Source organism: Haliaeetus leucocephalus, unplaced genomic scaffold (genome assembly GCF_000737465.1).
Source record: "Haliaeetus leucocephalus isolate CR32 unplaced genomic scaffold, Haliaeetus_leucocephalus-4.0 Scaffold428, whole genome shotgun sequence".
Classification (NCBI taxonomy): Eukaryota; Metazoa; Chordata; class Aves; order Accipitriformes; family Accipitridae; genus Haliaeetus; species Haliaeetus leucocephalus.
Window position 1 is genome coordinate 5800353 of NW_010972864.1, and position 15380 is coordinate 5815732.

General features: G+C 38.1%; 1 protein-coding gene across 1 annotated transcript in view; it reads left to right on the forward strand.

The window, feature by feature from the left end:
- Positions 1-15380, forward strand: part of ASXL3 (additional sex combs like transcriptional regulator 3) — a 105946-nt gene that overhangs the window by 45147 nt on the left and 45419 nt on the right. The window contains exons 4-5 of the mRNA XM_010574367.1: positions 1855-1976; positions 14661-14778. Coding sequence (XP_010572669.1) covers positions 1855-1976; positions 14661-14778 — 240 coding nt within the window. The remainder of the gene's footprint in view (positions 1-1854; positions 1977-14660; positions 14779-15380) is intronic.

The following is a 15380-nucleotide window of genomic DNA, read 5'->3' on the forward strand; positions in this document are numbered from 1 at the left end:
CTAGCTTTTATTGCTAAGCAGATGTCACATGGTCTGGAATATCCCTTTGGTCAGTTTGGGTCAGCTGTCCTGGCTACGTCCCCTCCCAAGATCTTGCTCACCCTCCCAGCCTGTTGGTGAGGGGGGAATGTTGGACAGACAGCGTGATGCTGTGTGAGCGCTGCTCAGCAGTAGCCAAAACACTGGTGTGTTACCAACACCTTTCTAGCTACAGATACAAGCACAGCTTTGTGAGGGCTGCTACGGGGAAAATTAACTCCACCTCAGCCAGACGCTGTAAACTCAGAACCTGTTTTGTGTTGCAGCTTCTTCATTTATTTTGACAAATCCTTCAAGTATAAGGGAAAAAAGTGACAAATATCAGTTATAAATCTTGTGACAAAATAGGATTTGTCTTATCTGCTAATGAAAATTTTTATCTAATATGAAAATTATCTTGACATAATGCCAATACCATAAAACAGAGTGTATTCTCTGTGAGGTAAGTTGTTTTTTTTCTTTCAGTGTGAAAGCAAATGTTTAATTTCACATGCATCTTATGGTGGCCATTAATTATTGATAACTAAATTGTCTCTATTCTATCTTTTTCTTACGAACACAAAGAAAAAATCATTACAATATTTCTTCTATGAAACGTTGCTAAAGGCAAGGGAGTTAGAATGCTACTTCAGGTGTCTGCTCATCCCACTGAAGGATGGGATGAGAAAACCATAGGCAAACAGAAACATTGGGCTAAAATTATTTCTGGCACGTGTCTCTGCAGCTGCTTTGAGTGTCTTCAAAGTATTCTGGTAGGTGTACGAAGTATGGCAATCCTTGGAAAACCGTATACAGCTGCAGAGCATTATAAAGGTATGTCAAACCAGCTTTGAGCAGCGCTGGAAGACAGACTTGAACTGAGTCAGCAGAGGAGAATGGAAAAAAAGCTGCTTAATTTCTGGATCCATGCTAAAGCTTTTTTAGCTGGGCTGTCTTAGGACACTAGTGAGAGTAATAGTAATGCAAGGTATTAAGAGTGGAAAGGTTTTTGCAGCCCTTTTAGTGAAGCTTGCTGACTACCAAGGCTAATAGGATCCTCCAGCTATTTTCACAGCTTTCATATCTCTGTAATAAAGCTGGTTTTTTAAAACAATTAATCGTATTTCCTTTTATTTTTAACCAGGAGACTTTTTCTGTGTGTCACACAACATGTATTCAAGAGGCTGTTTAGTGCAAGTACTGTAGTATTTGTTCATTAAAACATGTATTATTTAGAAGGCTGACAAGCAGCAGTGTGTATTACCTGAGAGACCAGAATTCCTCTTTGCAGATCATTCCAGTCTACTCATTAAACAGGAAAGTGTGAGATCTTAGCTTTACCAAGAAGTACTTATAAAATAAATGAATCTGGCTCCTAAGAAGCCATTACAATCTGGCATGAAGTTACGTATTTATAAATATTTCTAGAACACAGGGTCATCAGTGTCTCTTGTATAAATACACATTTAGACACATAATAATCCACTAAAAATGTCTTGGTGAGGAAGATAATTTTTGTCTAGCTTCTGTGTGAAAACCATAGTTAAACTATTTCAGTTACCTCTCAGGACCTGAAAGGCAAAATATGCAAGGCCTCCAGAACTGCATAGAAAGGGTATGATGGGGTACAAATATTTGTGACACAATTAAATTATTTAGAGTATGGCTGGATTTTCAGCTCATCTGGACCTCAAGATTAGTTGAATTTCTCAGAGCGAGCTTTTTGTTTTCCAGGCACTTGCCTTTTTTTTTTTTTTCTGTCCTCAGGACTTTCCAAGATAAAGGGAAGATAACCCCCATAACAGTATTCTGATTTTTTTTTTTCTTTTTATAAAGTTTGCCCAAAGCAGACATCTGAAGAAATGTCTTCCAATCGTGATTCAAGCCTTACTAATGCACCAGTGCAAAGCAAGCTAGTATCTTCCTTCCAGCAGCACACAAAGAAAGCACTTAAGCAGGTAAGCTTGTATTGACTGATAATCAATTGGCTTCCCTTCAGCATGCATGTCAGTCTTATACGAATAAGATCTCAGCAGAATTTCAAGGCGTTTCTGAGGATTTTTAGTGCTTTGTTTAGTGGTGATGTATTGCTGGGGTTTTTTTCTTCTTTTTTTTTTAACCGAGGGTGCAGTCCTGCTATTTATTGTGAGTTTGATGGGTTTTTTAAGTGCCTTTCAAGTAAGCAGAATTGTTTATATTATCACATCCCTGCTTTTCCTATGTAAGCATTTGTGTTGGAAATTTTATGTGAGGCTTAAAATAAATAAAAAAAGATTTTGAAAGAAGTTCTGCAGATAGGTAAGAACCTGGGTATACTTGCTGTTCAGTTTTTCTTTATCGTCTGTTAAGTAATTTTTCTTTCATACTCTATTTGACACTACAGTGTATAAAAGTGGAGTAGTTTCTGGTTTTTGATTAACTTATGATTTGGATGATTTAGGTTGCATGATAAGTAGTAAAGCTTGGTAAAGTAGCTAATTATTGAAAGCCAGATAGTAACTGAAAGCATAACAATGTGAAAATTATTTTCCAACAGTGCCAAATTAGTTCAGCTTACAGCTGAGCAAATGAAAAAGAAAAACTGAAAAATTGTAAATCCCCCCAAATTATCATTATCTCCTCTCAATTTCGAGTATGTAGGAATTATTTTAGTCCTGTAAAGACTATAAAAAATGAAATACAACTTTTCTAAAGTGTTAGTGTAATGAGATGATGTTGTTTTAATTTTTCTCATAACTGCTCTCTTAGTTATGGTTAACGGAGGTCTAGTATTTCATGGGGTAGTTTATTGCTGAGTTGTTGATTTAGACTTAAGTTAAGCAAAGCCTTTCCACATCTCCTCAAAACACTTAAGTCTTTCATGCAGTTTGAGTTTAAATCCACTAAAATTCATAGACCTTTATCATTCATATAAGGTTATCATGTACTTAGAGGCTTTGGGGCCTGGAAAGGATTGTTAGATTGGGGTATCACATCTGTTTCATCAGGAAAATTGAACAGTGGGCACAAAGCAGCTCACTAACACTGTGGATAGTTGTGAAAAAGTAACTTTTTGGAAACTCTTCTATACGTGTCTTTTGCAATACATGAACTTTCTTAGGGGTGGAGGGAGTGGGCAAAGGGGAAGAAGGGGGAAAAAAGAGCAAAGCTACAAACATTTGAACTTGTGTAACTGTTTAAACTCTACCATTTGTCACTTAGCAGATGTATAGCATTAAGAATAATTTTTAAAAGGGCAAATTAATCAGAATAGATTAATTAATATAAAAAGTCAAAACATTGATGGAAATCTTTGAAAACATTCCCTAAGGCAATAGGGTTAAAGCAACATCAGAAAGTTAAATAATCGATAAAAAGAAATTAGTTTTAATTAAGTTGATGGTAATTACATCCTGTACTTCAGAGTATGAGAGTATTATTACAGCTATCAGTAAAATGTTTCCTTTATGTACAGTATTAGACAAGTGGACATTTGTATTGTGGAATAGTAGAGGATTTTTGCTTTGTTTTCTCTAAAGTTTCAGTTGTTGGCTACTGCCATATACATGCTGCAGATTTGATTTAATTTGATATTGTAGCAGAGGTGAATAAGCTTTAACAGTGATTTTATTTATAAAATTGCTGTTGAAAATTTATTCTTTCACTTTCCAATCTTTCTATTGCTTTTATGGATACATAGTACCTAAAATTTGTACAAAGAACAACCTGTAGTACCTTTGAATGCACAAGAAACTTTGGTTGGACAGTTGTATGCAAGGCTCCTCAGATTGATACTAACTTACCAGTTCCATGCTAAAGTAACAGAATATGAGCCATCATCATGCTCTCAGCAAGTGTTTATAATATATAAACATATATATATTGTGTGTATGTGATAATGGGGTCTTCCCTAGGTATGGCTTTTTTTCTATTACTAAACAGTTTTCACAGAATGAAAACCTACAGGATAGTCTTTCAAACAGTTTCCTACTCAATTTATTTAAAAACAGTGGGTTCTTCACATTAACTTGATCTTGTGTGTATTTGTTTTGTAATCCATTAAAATTAAAGTGAGATGCAAATTGTTAATCTGCAGTATTGCTTGAAAATCTGAGCTAGAACTAGATTTCCTCCACTGCTTATCATAGAATCATAGAATGATTTGGCTTGGACGTGACCTTAAGGATCATCTAGTTCCAACCTCCCTGCCATGGACAGGGACACCTTCCACTAGACCAGGTTGCTCAAAGCCCCATCCAGCCTGGCCTTATCTACTTGTTAACCACTCCAGTCATTTGCAATTCTCTTTAAAGTATTATATGCTGGATTTACATATGATTTGATTTTTAATGAATTCCAGAGGTATATTCCTGGGTTTAGATTGCAAAAAGCAATCTCAACTTTCCTTGTAACAGCCTGCATGTTAGGATGTTCTCATGAATCAAATTAGTCACAACACTGCATTTCTTGAGCTATGCTAGGAGCTTGGAGGAAAGGGCATTTTCTGAACCCTGGCTCTTGGTCTTGATTTCTCTCAGGTAGTGGTGGATCTGGGGTACTCTGCAGGGGCTAAGGAGGTTTGCAGTTGCAGTGGACTCTCACAATGTCTGTGTCACAGTTCAGACCTTATCTCCTCACCTTTCAAAGGCTGGGCTGCCATTTTGGTCTGAAAGCTTTCTAGCTTCACCACCTGCCATAGTGTCCTTGTTGGGAGAAAGGTTTTGAGTGTTTTACCACTGAGCATGTTTCATGCTTCTGTCTCATTTTTGAGGGAGTTCCAGTTTTGCTCTTGTACAGTATCTGAGAGTAATGTCCAACAAAATAGTTCCCCATTCATGAGGGTTTAGACAAAAGCATCTATGGTGTAGAGCTGCCTTTTATGCTTGGCTTTCTGATGGCAGATTTTACAGGTTTCTGTTTCCCTTTTGCTGTTGGAAGTGTTTGGGTATGTGTGCCCATCTGTTGCTGATCTAGTACCTTTGAAACGAAGGTTTATGGCATGCTGTCACACGCTGATTTCCTATCAGTACTGATCAGTTCCATACTGATTTACCTCATTTTCACACTTGAGAGTTTTGGCATGCAGACCCATGTAAGGACCTCTTCCTGGGAAAGTACTGAACTACATCTGCATCTGCTAGCAGTGGTACATGGTCACACTAGTGTGTGAATTATTCTTGCTCTGGACAAGGCTAACTCCAGTACGGACATCAAGTCATGGCATAGTATCTACCATGCTCCTCTCTGGTCCGGTTTCTGTTCCATTGACTTGAGGTGATAATTTGTTTGGAAGTCTTCACTGTGTACAGATTTGTCTGTATCTATCAAGATGTTCTTGGAACATTTCTCAGAAGAAACGATCGTATCTGCAAACTGGCCTCACGTAGGTAACACTGAGCATGTGTGAATATCCAGGACCTTGAGGTGGTTTTAGTGTCTGTTGGACTGTGATAGCCAAGTATAAGAGCACCTTGTCCATCAGTGTACCAGTTGTTTCCTGGGGCAGTACCAAGAGAGGATAAAGAACTTGAAGATGCACTATAACGATGTCTGGGATGATAGTAGACCTCCCAGACATGGAAGAAAATCCTGCCTCACTTTTGGCACTTTGGAATCAGCACCAAGAAGGGTACCCATAAATTTTCTTTTGGGAGAAGAGAAGGCTACTCCATTCAGACTCAGGATCTGAATACAGACCAGGACATGTCTGAGACTGTGCTGGGCATCCAGCTCTCTTTGTAGAGACAGAAACTCCAGAGACAGCAGCCAAGTGGGTTTGGGAGGAGAGAAGCTCAGGAAATAAGGGAGTCTACACAAGGTATGTTGCTGCCGTGGTTTGTTTTGTTTTTTCTTAACTTTGGGCTTTGTCTGCATGCTTGGTGGCTGGGTTCATATATGTGCCACTATTTTATTCGTAAAGTGGGTAGATGCAGTTTTTTATGGAGAAGGAAGGCACCCATTCATATAATTTGTTCTTAAAGTAGAAGTGGCAAGTCCACCCCCCTTTTTTTCCAGTAGATGCTGTCAGGCCCCAAGCAGTAAGAGAGCTATGGGGAAGTTATGGTTTGGCTCATGTGTTGCTTCTGAATTATAGGACATTAGACCTGTACAGCTCCAAATAGCGTTTCAGGCTGACTTTTCTAGCACAATGTAATTATTATTAGAAACCAACCTACAAGCTGAAGCAACAGGAGACTAAATTTCAGAGCAGACTGGTGAGCAGTGTAATTCATCCCTGATTTACCCAAATTCACGGGTCTGGTTTATCAAGATTTCTTTGTTTTTTTTAAGGACACAGGTGTCCAAGTGCCTAGGTTGGCACTGAAGGTAGAATCCTGATCTCCCTTGATGCTGGTGTGGATTTGCTTTCCTGTCTTCAGCTCAGGCACACTGCTTATCTTGCTTTGAGAGAAGAACAAGAGCAAACTCACCAGGTCCAACTTAGGACTTATTTCTTTGACTGCAGCCAGATGCAGGTTATGTTGAAGCATTTTGCTGTCCATAGAGAGTAATACAGTATGAGTCTGTCTGTGGTGTCTGTCCTTTGACTCACTTGAGCAGCTACTCACTCACATGTTCTGATATAAGCCCAATATATTTGCCTGCCCTCTTTTCCCTTCCTTGCCCACAAAGAAACAAAGGTGACAGAGGAGATCATTATTATTATGTCCTTATCACTTAGAATTTGAGCACAGGGTGTCTTCCTGAAAGGCTCTGAAAATCCAGTGTGAATTGAGAGGTATTTTTTGTACTGAATTCCTCAGTATAGAGAGTTTGCTGCAGTTTCTCAGTGTCTCTGTTAACCATTTTCTTATGTTTCATTTCAGATGCTACAAATTTACCAAGGCCACAGTTGGAGAATTCTGGCTCCCTAGCTGAAGCATTTGATCAGATGTCTGGCAACATAAGTGATGATTCTTGACACATTTTCCTGTCAACACATGGAAAACAAGGAAAACGTTGCTTTTTGACTTCTAGAGAGACATGGGAAGGGACAGTGGAATTTACAAAATGCATTCAGGAAAATGGAAGTTCGAAGATGATAAACTAAACTGATTTTCTGTTTGCCAAGACAAGTCTAGGGAAGAGGACAGAGAAACTATGGCAGGGAGACTGCATAATGGGGAAAAGAAGCTGGAAGAGCAAGAGTTCCAGCAGGAGCTCTTCAGGGAGTACATGCATTGCCCGAAGGCAGGCTGCACGGTATGTCCCTCTAAAGGTCCCTATGCGTGGGCAGCATGTACCAGCTGCTCAACACAGTGCTTTGGTAAGACGCAAGACAATGTTTATGAGACTTTCTTCTGGGTCATCCCCATGGTCCTCAGCCCTTACCTGTGATGGAAAGAAAGGGACAGGAATCCACACAATCCCTGTATTCTTTTTGTACTGCTTTTTAGTAACTAGCCCCCAGTTGCTGGGGCATTCTGCTTGTTTGTTTTTCCTCTGGGGTTGTTTGCATAGCATGCTTTTTGCAGCGCTCCTGCATGTTTTCTGTTTTAATAAATGTATTTTCCAGAATCTCTTACTCTGAGAAATAACTAAGAAGAATTTTAAAGCAACTTTAGAACTGTACCGCATTGAAGTGTAGTTGCCCCTCTACCTCACCGTAGGACTGTCCCTTGCTTAAAATACGTCCTGGCATGAACATTACCTTTGGTTAAGTCTACCACTGCTATGTAGTAGAATCTCCTTGCCAAATATAGGTCAAAAGCGCTCTCTTTGTTCTGTTCTGTGGATGCAGTTGCTTGTTCCAAGTCTCAGACAATCAAGCTGATGATAGTGGCCTAGTTCGAAGCATTGCACTTGTCTAATAACGTTTTTCTTTAAGTAACCTGGGGAACTATTTAAGCTGGATTGGTCATTGCTACTGTATTAATGACAAATATCATCACTGGAGAGGAGAGTCCCAGTCAAGCTTTCCCAATGATGTTACATGATTTTTCCATACAGTGGTAGTGGGTGTCTAAGTGAATATCTTCTTCTGGGCCGTATGAAAAGAACAGCTTTTGATTTGAATAGTTATAACATGAAATTATACCCAGGTGAAAATGAATTGTGTCTTGATTTTGAAGTGCATCCTCGAAATAGTTGGGCTTTTCAGGGAAAGACACGAGTTGGAACAGCTCACGACTCTGCAGAGCTCTAGGAAGCCCCCTACAAAATGCTGACCAGCAGCTATCTACAAATGTTGTTCCAGGAGCTGTTGGTTAGGTGCCCAGAAGGCTGTGTGTGCAGGCTGTGTGGGCATGTGGCAGAACCCAGGCTGAAACAGGATGTCTGGCAGAAAGGCATTACGCTGTAACTGCTGACATTGGTGCAATGTAAATTGGTGCACCTGTTTCTCTGAGAAGTAATATGACAAAACTTTTTATCTGGAGAATGGTAGTCTAGCCCTGAAGCCCCCACTGTATGCTTTGGACCCTGTGCAGAGTATGTTTGCAAATTTGACCTAATGTAAAACGTTGATTACAGTTTTAAGATTTTGTATTGACATTGCTATCTTTATTTTAGTTTGGTTTTAACTGCTTTCTACAAACTGTTTCCTTACCTATACATGCTTTGTTGTGCCAAGAAACAGATTTCCCCATAAAGCACTTTTCAGCTGATAGACATTAGTTTAATACTATACAAACAATTTTAAAAAAACCAACACTCTTCTCTTTGGAAAAAAGTGTCACTGAGTTGATGCATATGCCATCATCATCCCCTTCACATGCAAGCCAGAACAGACATTGAACACATCACATGCTTTTTTTGTCCTTCTTTTGTTTCTGTGGTTGGGAAAGCAACAAAAATGTTTACTTTGCAGATCTGCAGCAACTGTAGCTGTGAATGCATTATTGTAATCCTGTAGAAGATAGTGCTGGCTTGCAGGTGTACAGAAACGCACATAAATACACACATCTCTCTGTCTCTGCATCACAAATGTCCAAGCACTTTAGTTCAATGTTGGTTAATATACAGATAAATGTTCAGTTGTTAATGTATATGGTAGTTGTACAGAAGGACCCTGACCACTACTGGGACCTAAAGAACAAATACACAGCAAGAAGTTATTTTTGTTCCAAATACAGATGTAAGTGTCACAGGGTAGGAGGATGGCATAGGACAAGAATAGATGCTTGTTCAAGACGTTACTAGCAGAGTTTGAAAATAAACCCTAGGTCTCCAAACTTCTAGCCTAGTGTTCTACCACTACTCTTCATGTCCAAATGATTGGTTGTGTACACTTAACAATAGTAATGTTATGTTTGGTGTGCAAGTCTGGCTAAAAGTAAATTAATTTGCTCTATGCTTTGGAAATGGCACTTTGTACTTTGTAGCTGTTTCCATAGGACATCTTTATTATTGTTTTAATCTTACGTTTGCATGTTTATAACTGAGTACTTTTAATGTATGTTTAATATAAGAAGTAGTGGAATCCTGAAAATAATAACGTGTTTATTCTTCATGATTTATGGTGCTTACTGTTTTATTTTAACTGCTCTGTGTATCCATGAAACAGGTTGCCACTGAGAAATTTTAATTTAATAGAGATATGGGAATTAAAGGCTGTCTAAATTTTACTAACAAAATGAGGGTGAGAAAGAGGACAAAGGCTGAATTTTATGGTGGTATTAAGTGAATCAGTGATAAACTACAAATCTGTTTCATCTTTACCAATTTGGGATCCATGACCATGATGTAGAGTTGTTATTTATTTTGTGCAATAGACTTTTCTCAGTGTATCGTAGCTTGTGTTTTTCACATGGCAGAACAGAAGAATTCTATAGCTTTACATTTCTGATCCATAATGTGTGAAATTTCAAAGGTTATGTTTCATGATATGAGTTTCAGAATGTAGACTTGACATTTATGGAACAAATAGAAATCTGGGACGATGTTGCTTAATGCAACCAAGTGTTACATATCTTTGTTGTTAGTAACTTAATTTTTAACAATCTCAGCATGTCATGCATTTAAGCTCAAATGAAAGTGGTTTTCTGCATTAATGGTTTATCTGTATGCTGCATTTTTTCATTCTGAGTTGAAAAAATGTGGGAAAGAAACATAATAAAAAAATATCCCAAGCAGCAGTAAAATCAGAGCATAGAGCTAGGCATTTTGCTTCTGGTGCTCTTTTGGGGATGTATTTTTTCCCTCTCTTCAGTTACCTTTTAGTCTATATTGTTTCCTTTCATTCCTACTTCAGAGACGACTTTATTAGTTTTTACTGAAGAGAGTCAACCATTTTGTCACATGGGTGAAGAAGTCTTTACTGTGTTAAGATCAACTAAATATGAAATGATTATTCTTAAGAACAGATAATGGTATTCATGAAACCTCCAACACACTGCTATACTCTAGCAGGGGCATAAACTCCCTGAAAAAAAGAAGGAGACTTGCTCTTGTCACCTCTTTATAAAAAAACTGCTTGGAATCAGATCACTCTTAATTGCATGGTGCTTTTCTTCTGCCATTTATCTTCAGAGTTTGTGTTTTCTTAATACTCATCTTTTTATGTTATTTTTGAGTTCTTTGGTTGAAAATGGATTGATAGGTTACCTAAAGATTTTGGCAATAAAAATAATTTCATTGAACAAATTAATTATGCCAAGTCCTGTATAATGACCGTGGCAGTGTTATTCAACAGATGGTCACAGGTTCATTTTTATGAATGGGAATATTGGGAATTCTCCATACTCATTATGTGCGAGAGATTCACAGATGTCCTTTGCAAATCTGCTTGTGAAAGGCTGGATGTAAGTACTATATTTTGGTGGTGATTTTAAGAGGGCTTTTAATGTTTAACTTGTATACCACATGAACTTTCATTTTCTTTCTCTCCTTTTTTATTTATGTGCTGTACAGATAGGATGGTAGTAATGTTTTACAGAATACTTCAACAGTGATCATTTCTAGTAATTTACAACTTGCAGGTTTTTTAACTCAAGCATTTAGCACTAAGTGATTGAACACATTTGAAATGTAAACTTAGAGTCTCATTAAAGAAAAATATACTTGATGTAAGCTATCATATGTGCTATATGTGTTTATCTCTTACTTTCTCTGGTAAAAATGACACCTTATCATTTGGTAGAATCATTGGCTCTTTCTTGTAGATCTGTAGGAAGCCCAGCTAGGAGGTCATATATCTCTAAATATGGATGAGATGCAAAAGGCTGTGTCAGTAAAAGTTGTCAATGTAGTTTGTGTTAGTTACTGTTTCTGTATCTACAGTCAGGTCTGGAACCATTTTTCTTTGGAATAAGTTATAAAATTCCTCATTTTCTAAAGTGCTAGTTACAAATTTGACTCATCTACTTTGTGTTTATTCCCTTCACCAGAAGAGCCCAAACTAGAGATTTATTTGGTCATGGTGACTAGGAAAGTGCTAAATTAGCTTGGTGCACTAAAAGCTCAATATAGCAAACTGTTTGGTGTGTGTTTCACTTTGAGTAATCCCATTGACTTCCCAGCTAAGTAGAATTAATCTTGGGATACAAGATTCTTGTCTTATCCTACAGTAGTCTTGTATCCTAAAATTAATATCCTTGAGGCTGAGTGTAGAGAAGTTATATATTCGTCCTCAGCAGAGACCGCACAGAGTGTCTTTGGTTTATATTTAACTCCTTCTGGTGTTTAGCTTTACTAGTAACTAGGCATCAGTCGGCAATTTCTCCCTCTGCTGGGTTGCTCCTAGTGTTGTCTTGCAAAGACTTGTCAATCCAAAATTTCAGACCCTGCAGCTTTAAATTCAAAGGAGAATTTAACACAAAGTTGTTGTGATTAGCTGGGAATAATATGTCCCACTAAACAGGATGACTGAGCGAAATCTCAGCCATCTCTCTACCCTGCAAATCAAATGTTAAGATTATTTACTGGATGTTTTTATACCCTCCTCCCCTGCCTCATATCTTTCCTTTGACAAATGAAAAGATAGAGAGGCATAGGGAAGATTATTCGTCTATTCTCTGGGCAGTATAATTCATTGGTACTTTGCATTAAAACTTTGACTTAGATTTTGATGCCCACATGGTTTTAATTTTTTTTTCCATTTTACAACCTCTATTTCAGGTGTCCATATGTGTGTAGCTTTACTGGCAGCTTAAGTCATCCCATACAGACTGATTTCCAAACTTGACTGTGGGCCCTGCATGGTGATCGGTTCCTTGCGTTGTGAAGCTGGAGGAGATGGGGGAGGGACTGGCAGTGAAACAGTGAATGTTACGGAAAGAAACCCTGAAAAGCAAATGTGTGTCAAAGGGAAATGGTGTCTTTAAGGTTTGTGCTTGATCCTCACATGTTGAGGTGCTTAGCCTTTAGCTCAAAAGTGGGCTATGCCTCAAAGTAAATAGTTCTGGTAGCAACATTTGACTGCTCCCAGCTGTGTTCCCTGCTCTTGTGGCTCTGAGTGGCCGGGGAGTGCTGGGATGAGCTGTGCTGTCTTGCATTAGTGCTCTGGGAGCATGGGGTGGCCTGTGCTTCTTGGAAGTGCCAGATCAGTTGCATAAATGTGTGCTTAAGACCTGCAAGTGGCCTTGCTGTAACACAAAAGAAGGTAAGTGGTGCACCTGATAAAGATTGGGTACCGCTGCCCTCGCTCCAGCAGTGTGTGTGTCACCTAAGGTGTACAATCACTGACTACATGTCATTGATGGAGGATACACTGCTGCTCACTTTCTCTCGTTCATGGGAGTTCAATCTAAAGCATTGAAAATCAACTGTGAGGCTTTGCAAAGAATCTACCTTTGTCACAGTGGCTGTATAAATCATTAAAATGGTATTTCCTTATGGATGCTGGCAACAAGACTGTGGTCCCTGGTAGAAGTGGAAATTGTCTTGAAGGGTCAGGAGAAGGCTGGAGGAGAACATGAGGCATCGTTTGGGCTCTTACTCATTTGTTTAGGGAGGATGACACTGAGGATGGATATTCTCTTTGCTCTTCATCAGGCAAATCAGGCTGTGGGGCACAACAATACAAAGTTTGAGTTGTGCTTATATTGGTATGCTGTTAGCACAGAAGTTGGCTGTCTTTTCGGTTAATTTTTAGTGGGCTATTTGTTACTGTCTTAGTGGTATTACTATTAAATAAGGATCACCTGGTTTGACACTGAGCTTGGCAGGACTGTGCACTGAGGGTCATTTCTGGAATTTTGGGGAATTTTGGAGAAACATTAATATTTTGGAATTTTCTGTCCACAAGTCTGGCTGTTCTTGCTTAATACTAGTATGAATTTTCTGTCTCAAAAATGTGTGAAGTATAGGCTGTTCTTCATGACTTTCTGCTTTCTTCTTTGGTTCAGTGCAAATCTGACCAGCTTCCTCTCTTTGTTTGATTTCAAGTGTTCTAATTTGCTTGTTATTGCACAGTGCTTATGTGTCTTTTAAGAAGTGCACTATAAAAGGGGTTAATCGATGAAATAGCTTTTGTGTGGCTTGGTGTATTTTATGTTGTGTAGTGTGTTATTTAGAGGAATAGAGTGATATCGATTTCTTTTTTTCTCCAGAGGTTTTTTTTTTTTTTTATTTAGCTATGTGAACATTTTGTAAAGATTTTACAGATTAATTGAAGTTACAGACTTAAACCTTATAAGGCATCAGTCATTCATGCTCATAAACCTACAGGGATAATTCATATGAAATACGTTCCTTGTTGATACAGTATTACTTTAATAAATCCCCCCCAAGATCATAACACAAATCACAGTTATAAAAAGACAGTCCACAGTAAGATTGCAGAAGAATAGACAGGAGGAAAGGAGAGATCTGTATTAAGCCCAGCCCATTCTGATTAATTCCAGAATTTTAATGCTTGCAAATGTATTGATTGGCAAGTATTCATATTTGTATGTTTTAAGATCTTTTGAATCAGATATCATTTTCCATATAAAACAGTCTGACAGGTATTTGCTATTTCTAATCTTTAAATATTTTGTATTACATTGTCAACCCTGCATTCGATCCATTTATGAAACACAAAGCACTCCCATTTGTAGAGATTTATTCTTGTATCGTTTTTCCCCAGATTTGCCAGAACACCATCATGTTCGTGTTCTGAAGGTTAATGCCCAAAGTCAAGCAGACAGAAGCCAAGTGCTGCAAGGTTTCCAAGATTAGGACTGATTCCCTTCACAAAAATAAATGATTCCTGCCATGTTCAGTGATTTTGTGCAGCACTACTCACGGCTGAGTGAGTGCATCAATACTGTAGTCCTTACATGCTGTACATACTGATGACACTCTGTGTTAACTTGATTGACTGAGCAGTATACTGGAGAGGATGCACCTGCGAGAGATGTGCAGACATATATATATTTTTATTCTGGTTTTGAAACATTTATTTTACATTTTTTTTACTTGGAAGTCTTAGTTTCACATTCCATGGGTTATCATGTTGTGCTGTTAAGGTAGAGCAAACAGTTATGTGCTTCTTTGTTGTCAAAACTGTATTGGAAAATGATCTAAGGTGCATCTTCTTTCTCTTTATAACCAAAAGCCTGATTTTATATTTTAAAGGAAAATGACATAAAGGGGGCGAGCATGAAGTCTGGCAAGTCAGTAGCTATGTAAATTATGCTTATTTTAAGAGATTCAGTTTAATGGTAGAGAAATGTCTCATGTAATTCACTTATAAGCATTATTTTTTGTTACATTTTTATGTTTTGTTATCGTTTTTGTAGGCTTTAAGACAACAGCAGAAAAGAAGAAATGGAGTCTCAATGATGGTAAACAAGACTGTTCCTCGTGTTGTTTTGACACCATTAAAGGTGTCTGATGAGCAGTCGGATTCACCTTCAGGTAAATAGCTAAAGGACCGTTTGCAAGATCAGCTCTAGTCAGAGACTTCCTCTGAATCAGCTGTGTAGCATACAGAATTTGGAACTGCTGCAATAATATTTCCGCTTGGTGGCTTTGTTTAACGTCTTTATTTCCTTATCAAATCTGGTGTCTCAAGGACAGAGATTTTTCTTTAATAAAGAACTGAATGCACACAGTAAAATGACGATTGGTAATAGCAGCAGCTTTAAAGGAATGCAAAGTAACATTTTGTTTGGCTCTGGAACTCTAATGGAGGACCACATGCTGGTATTCAATGCCATAAAAAGGGGAGAGGGAAAAAAAAGGCAAGCTTCTCTGTGAATGTGAATTTGTGTCTCAATTCTGCATTGCAATACTCAGATCCTTTTGTTAGCTTTTCTTCTTCTGGTACCATGCTTATCACTGCAGCGTAACCTTGACCTTTAGTTCTGGTGGTTAAGTTACTTCATTTTAAGAGATTTCTATGGCTATGTTTAACACAAATTGACAGTTGTATTTCCAGGCATCTCTCTTCTATAAATGTTTCTTCACAAAGAAATGATCTTTTTTTGCCTTTAGATGGCTTTACTGCCCCATAACTT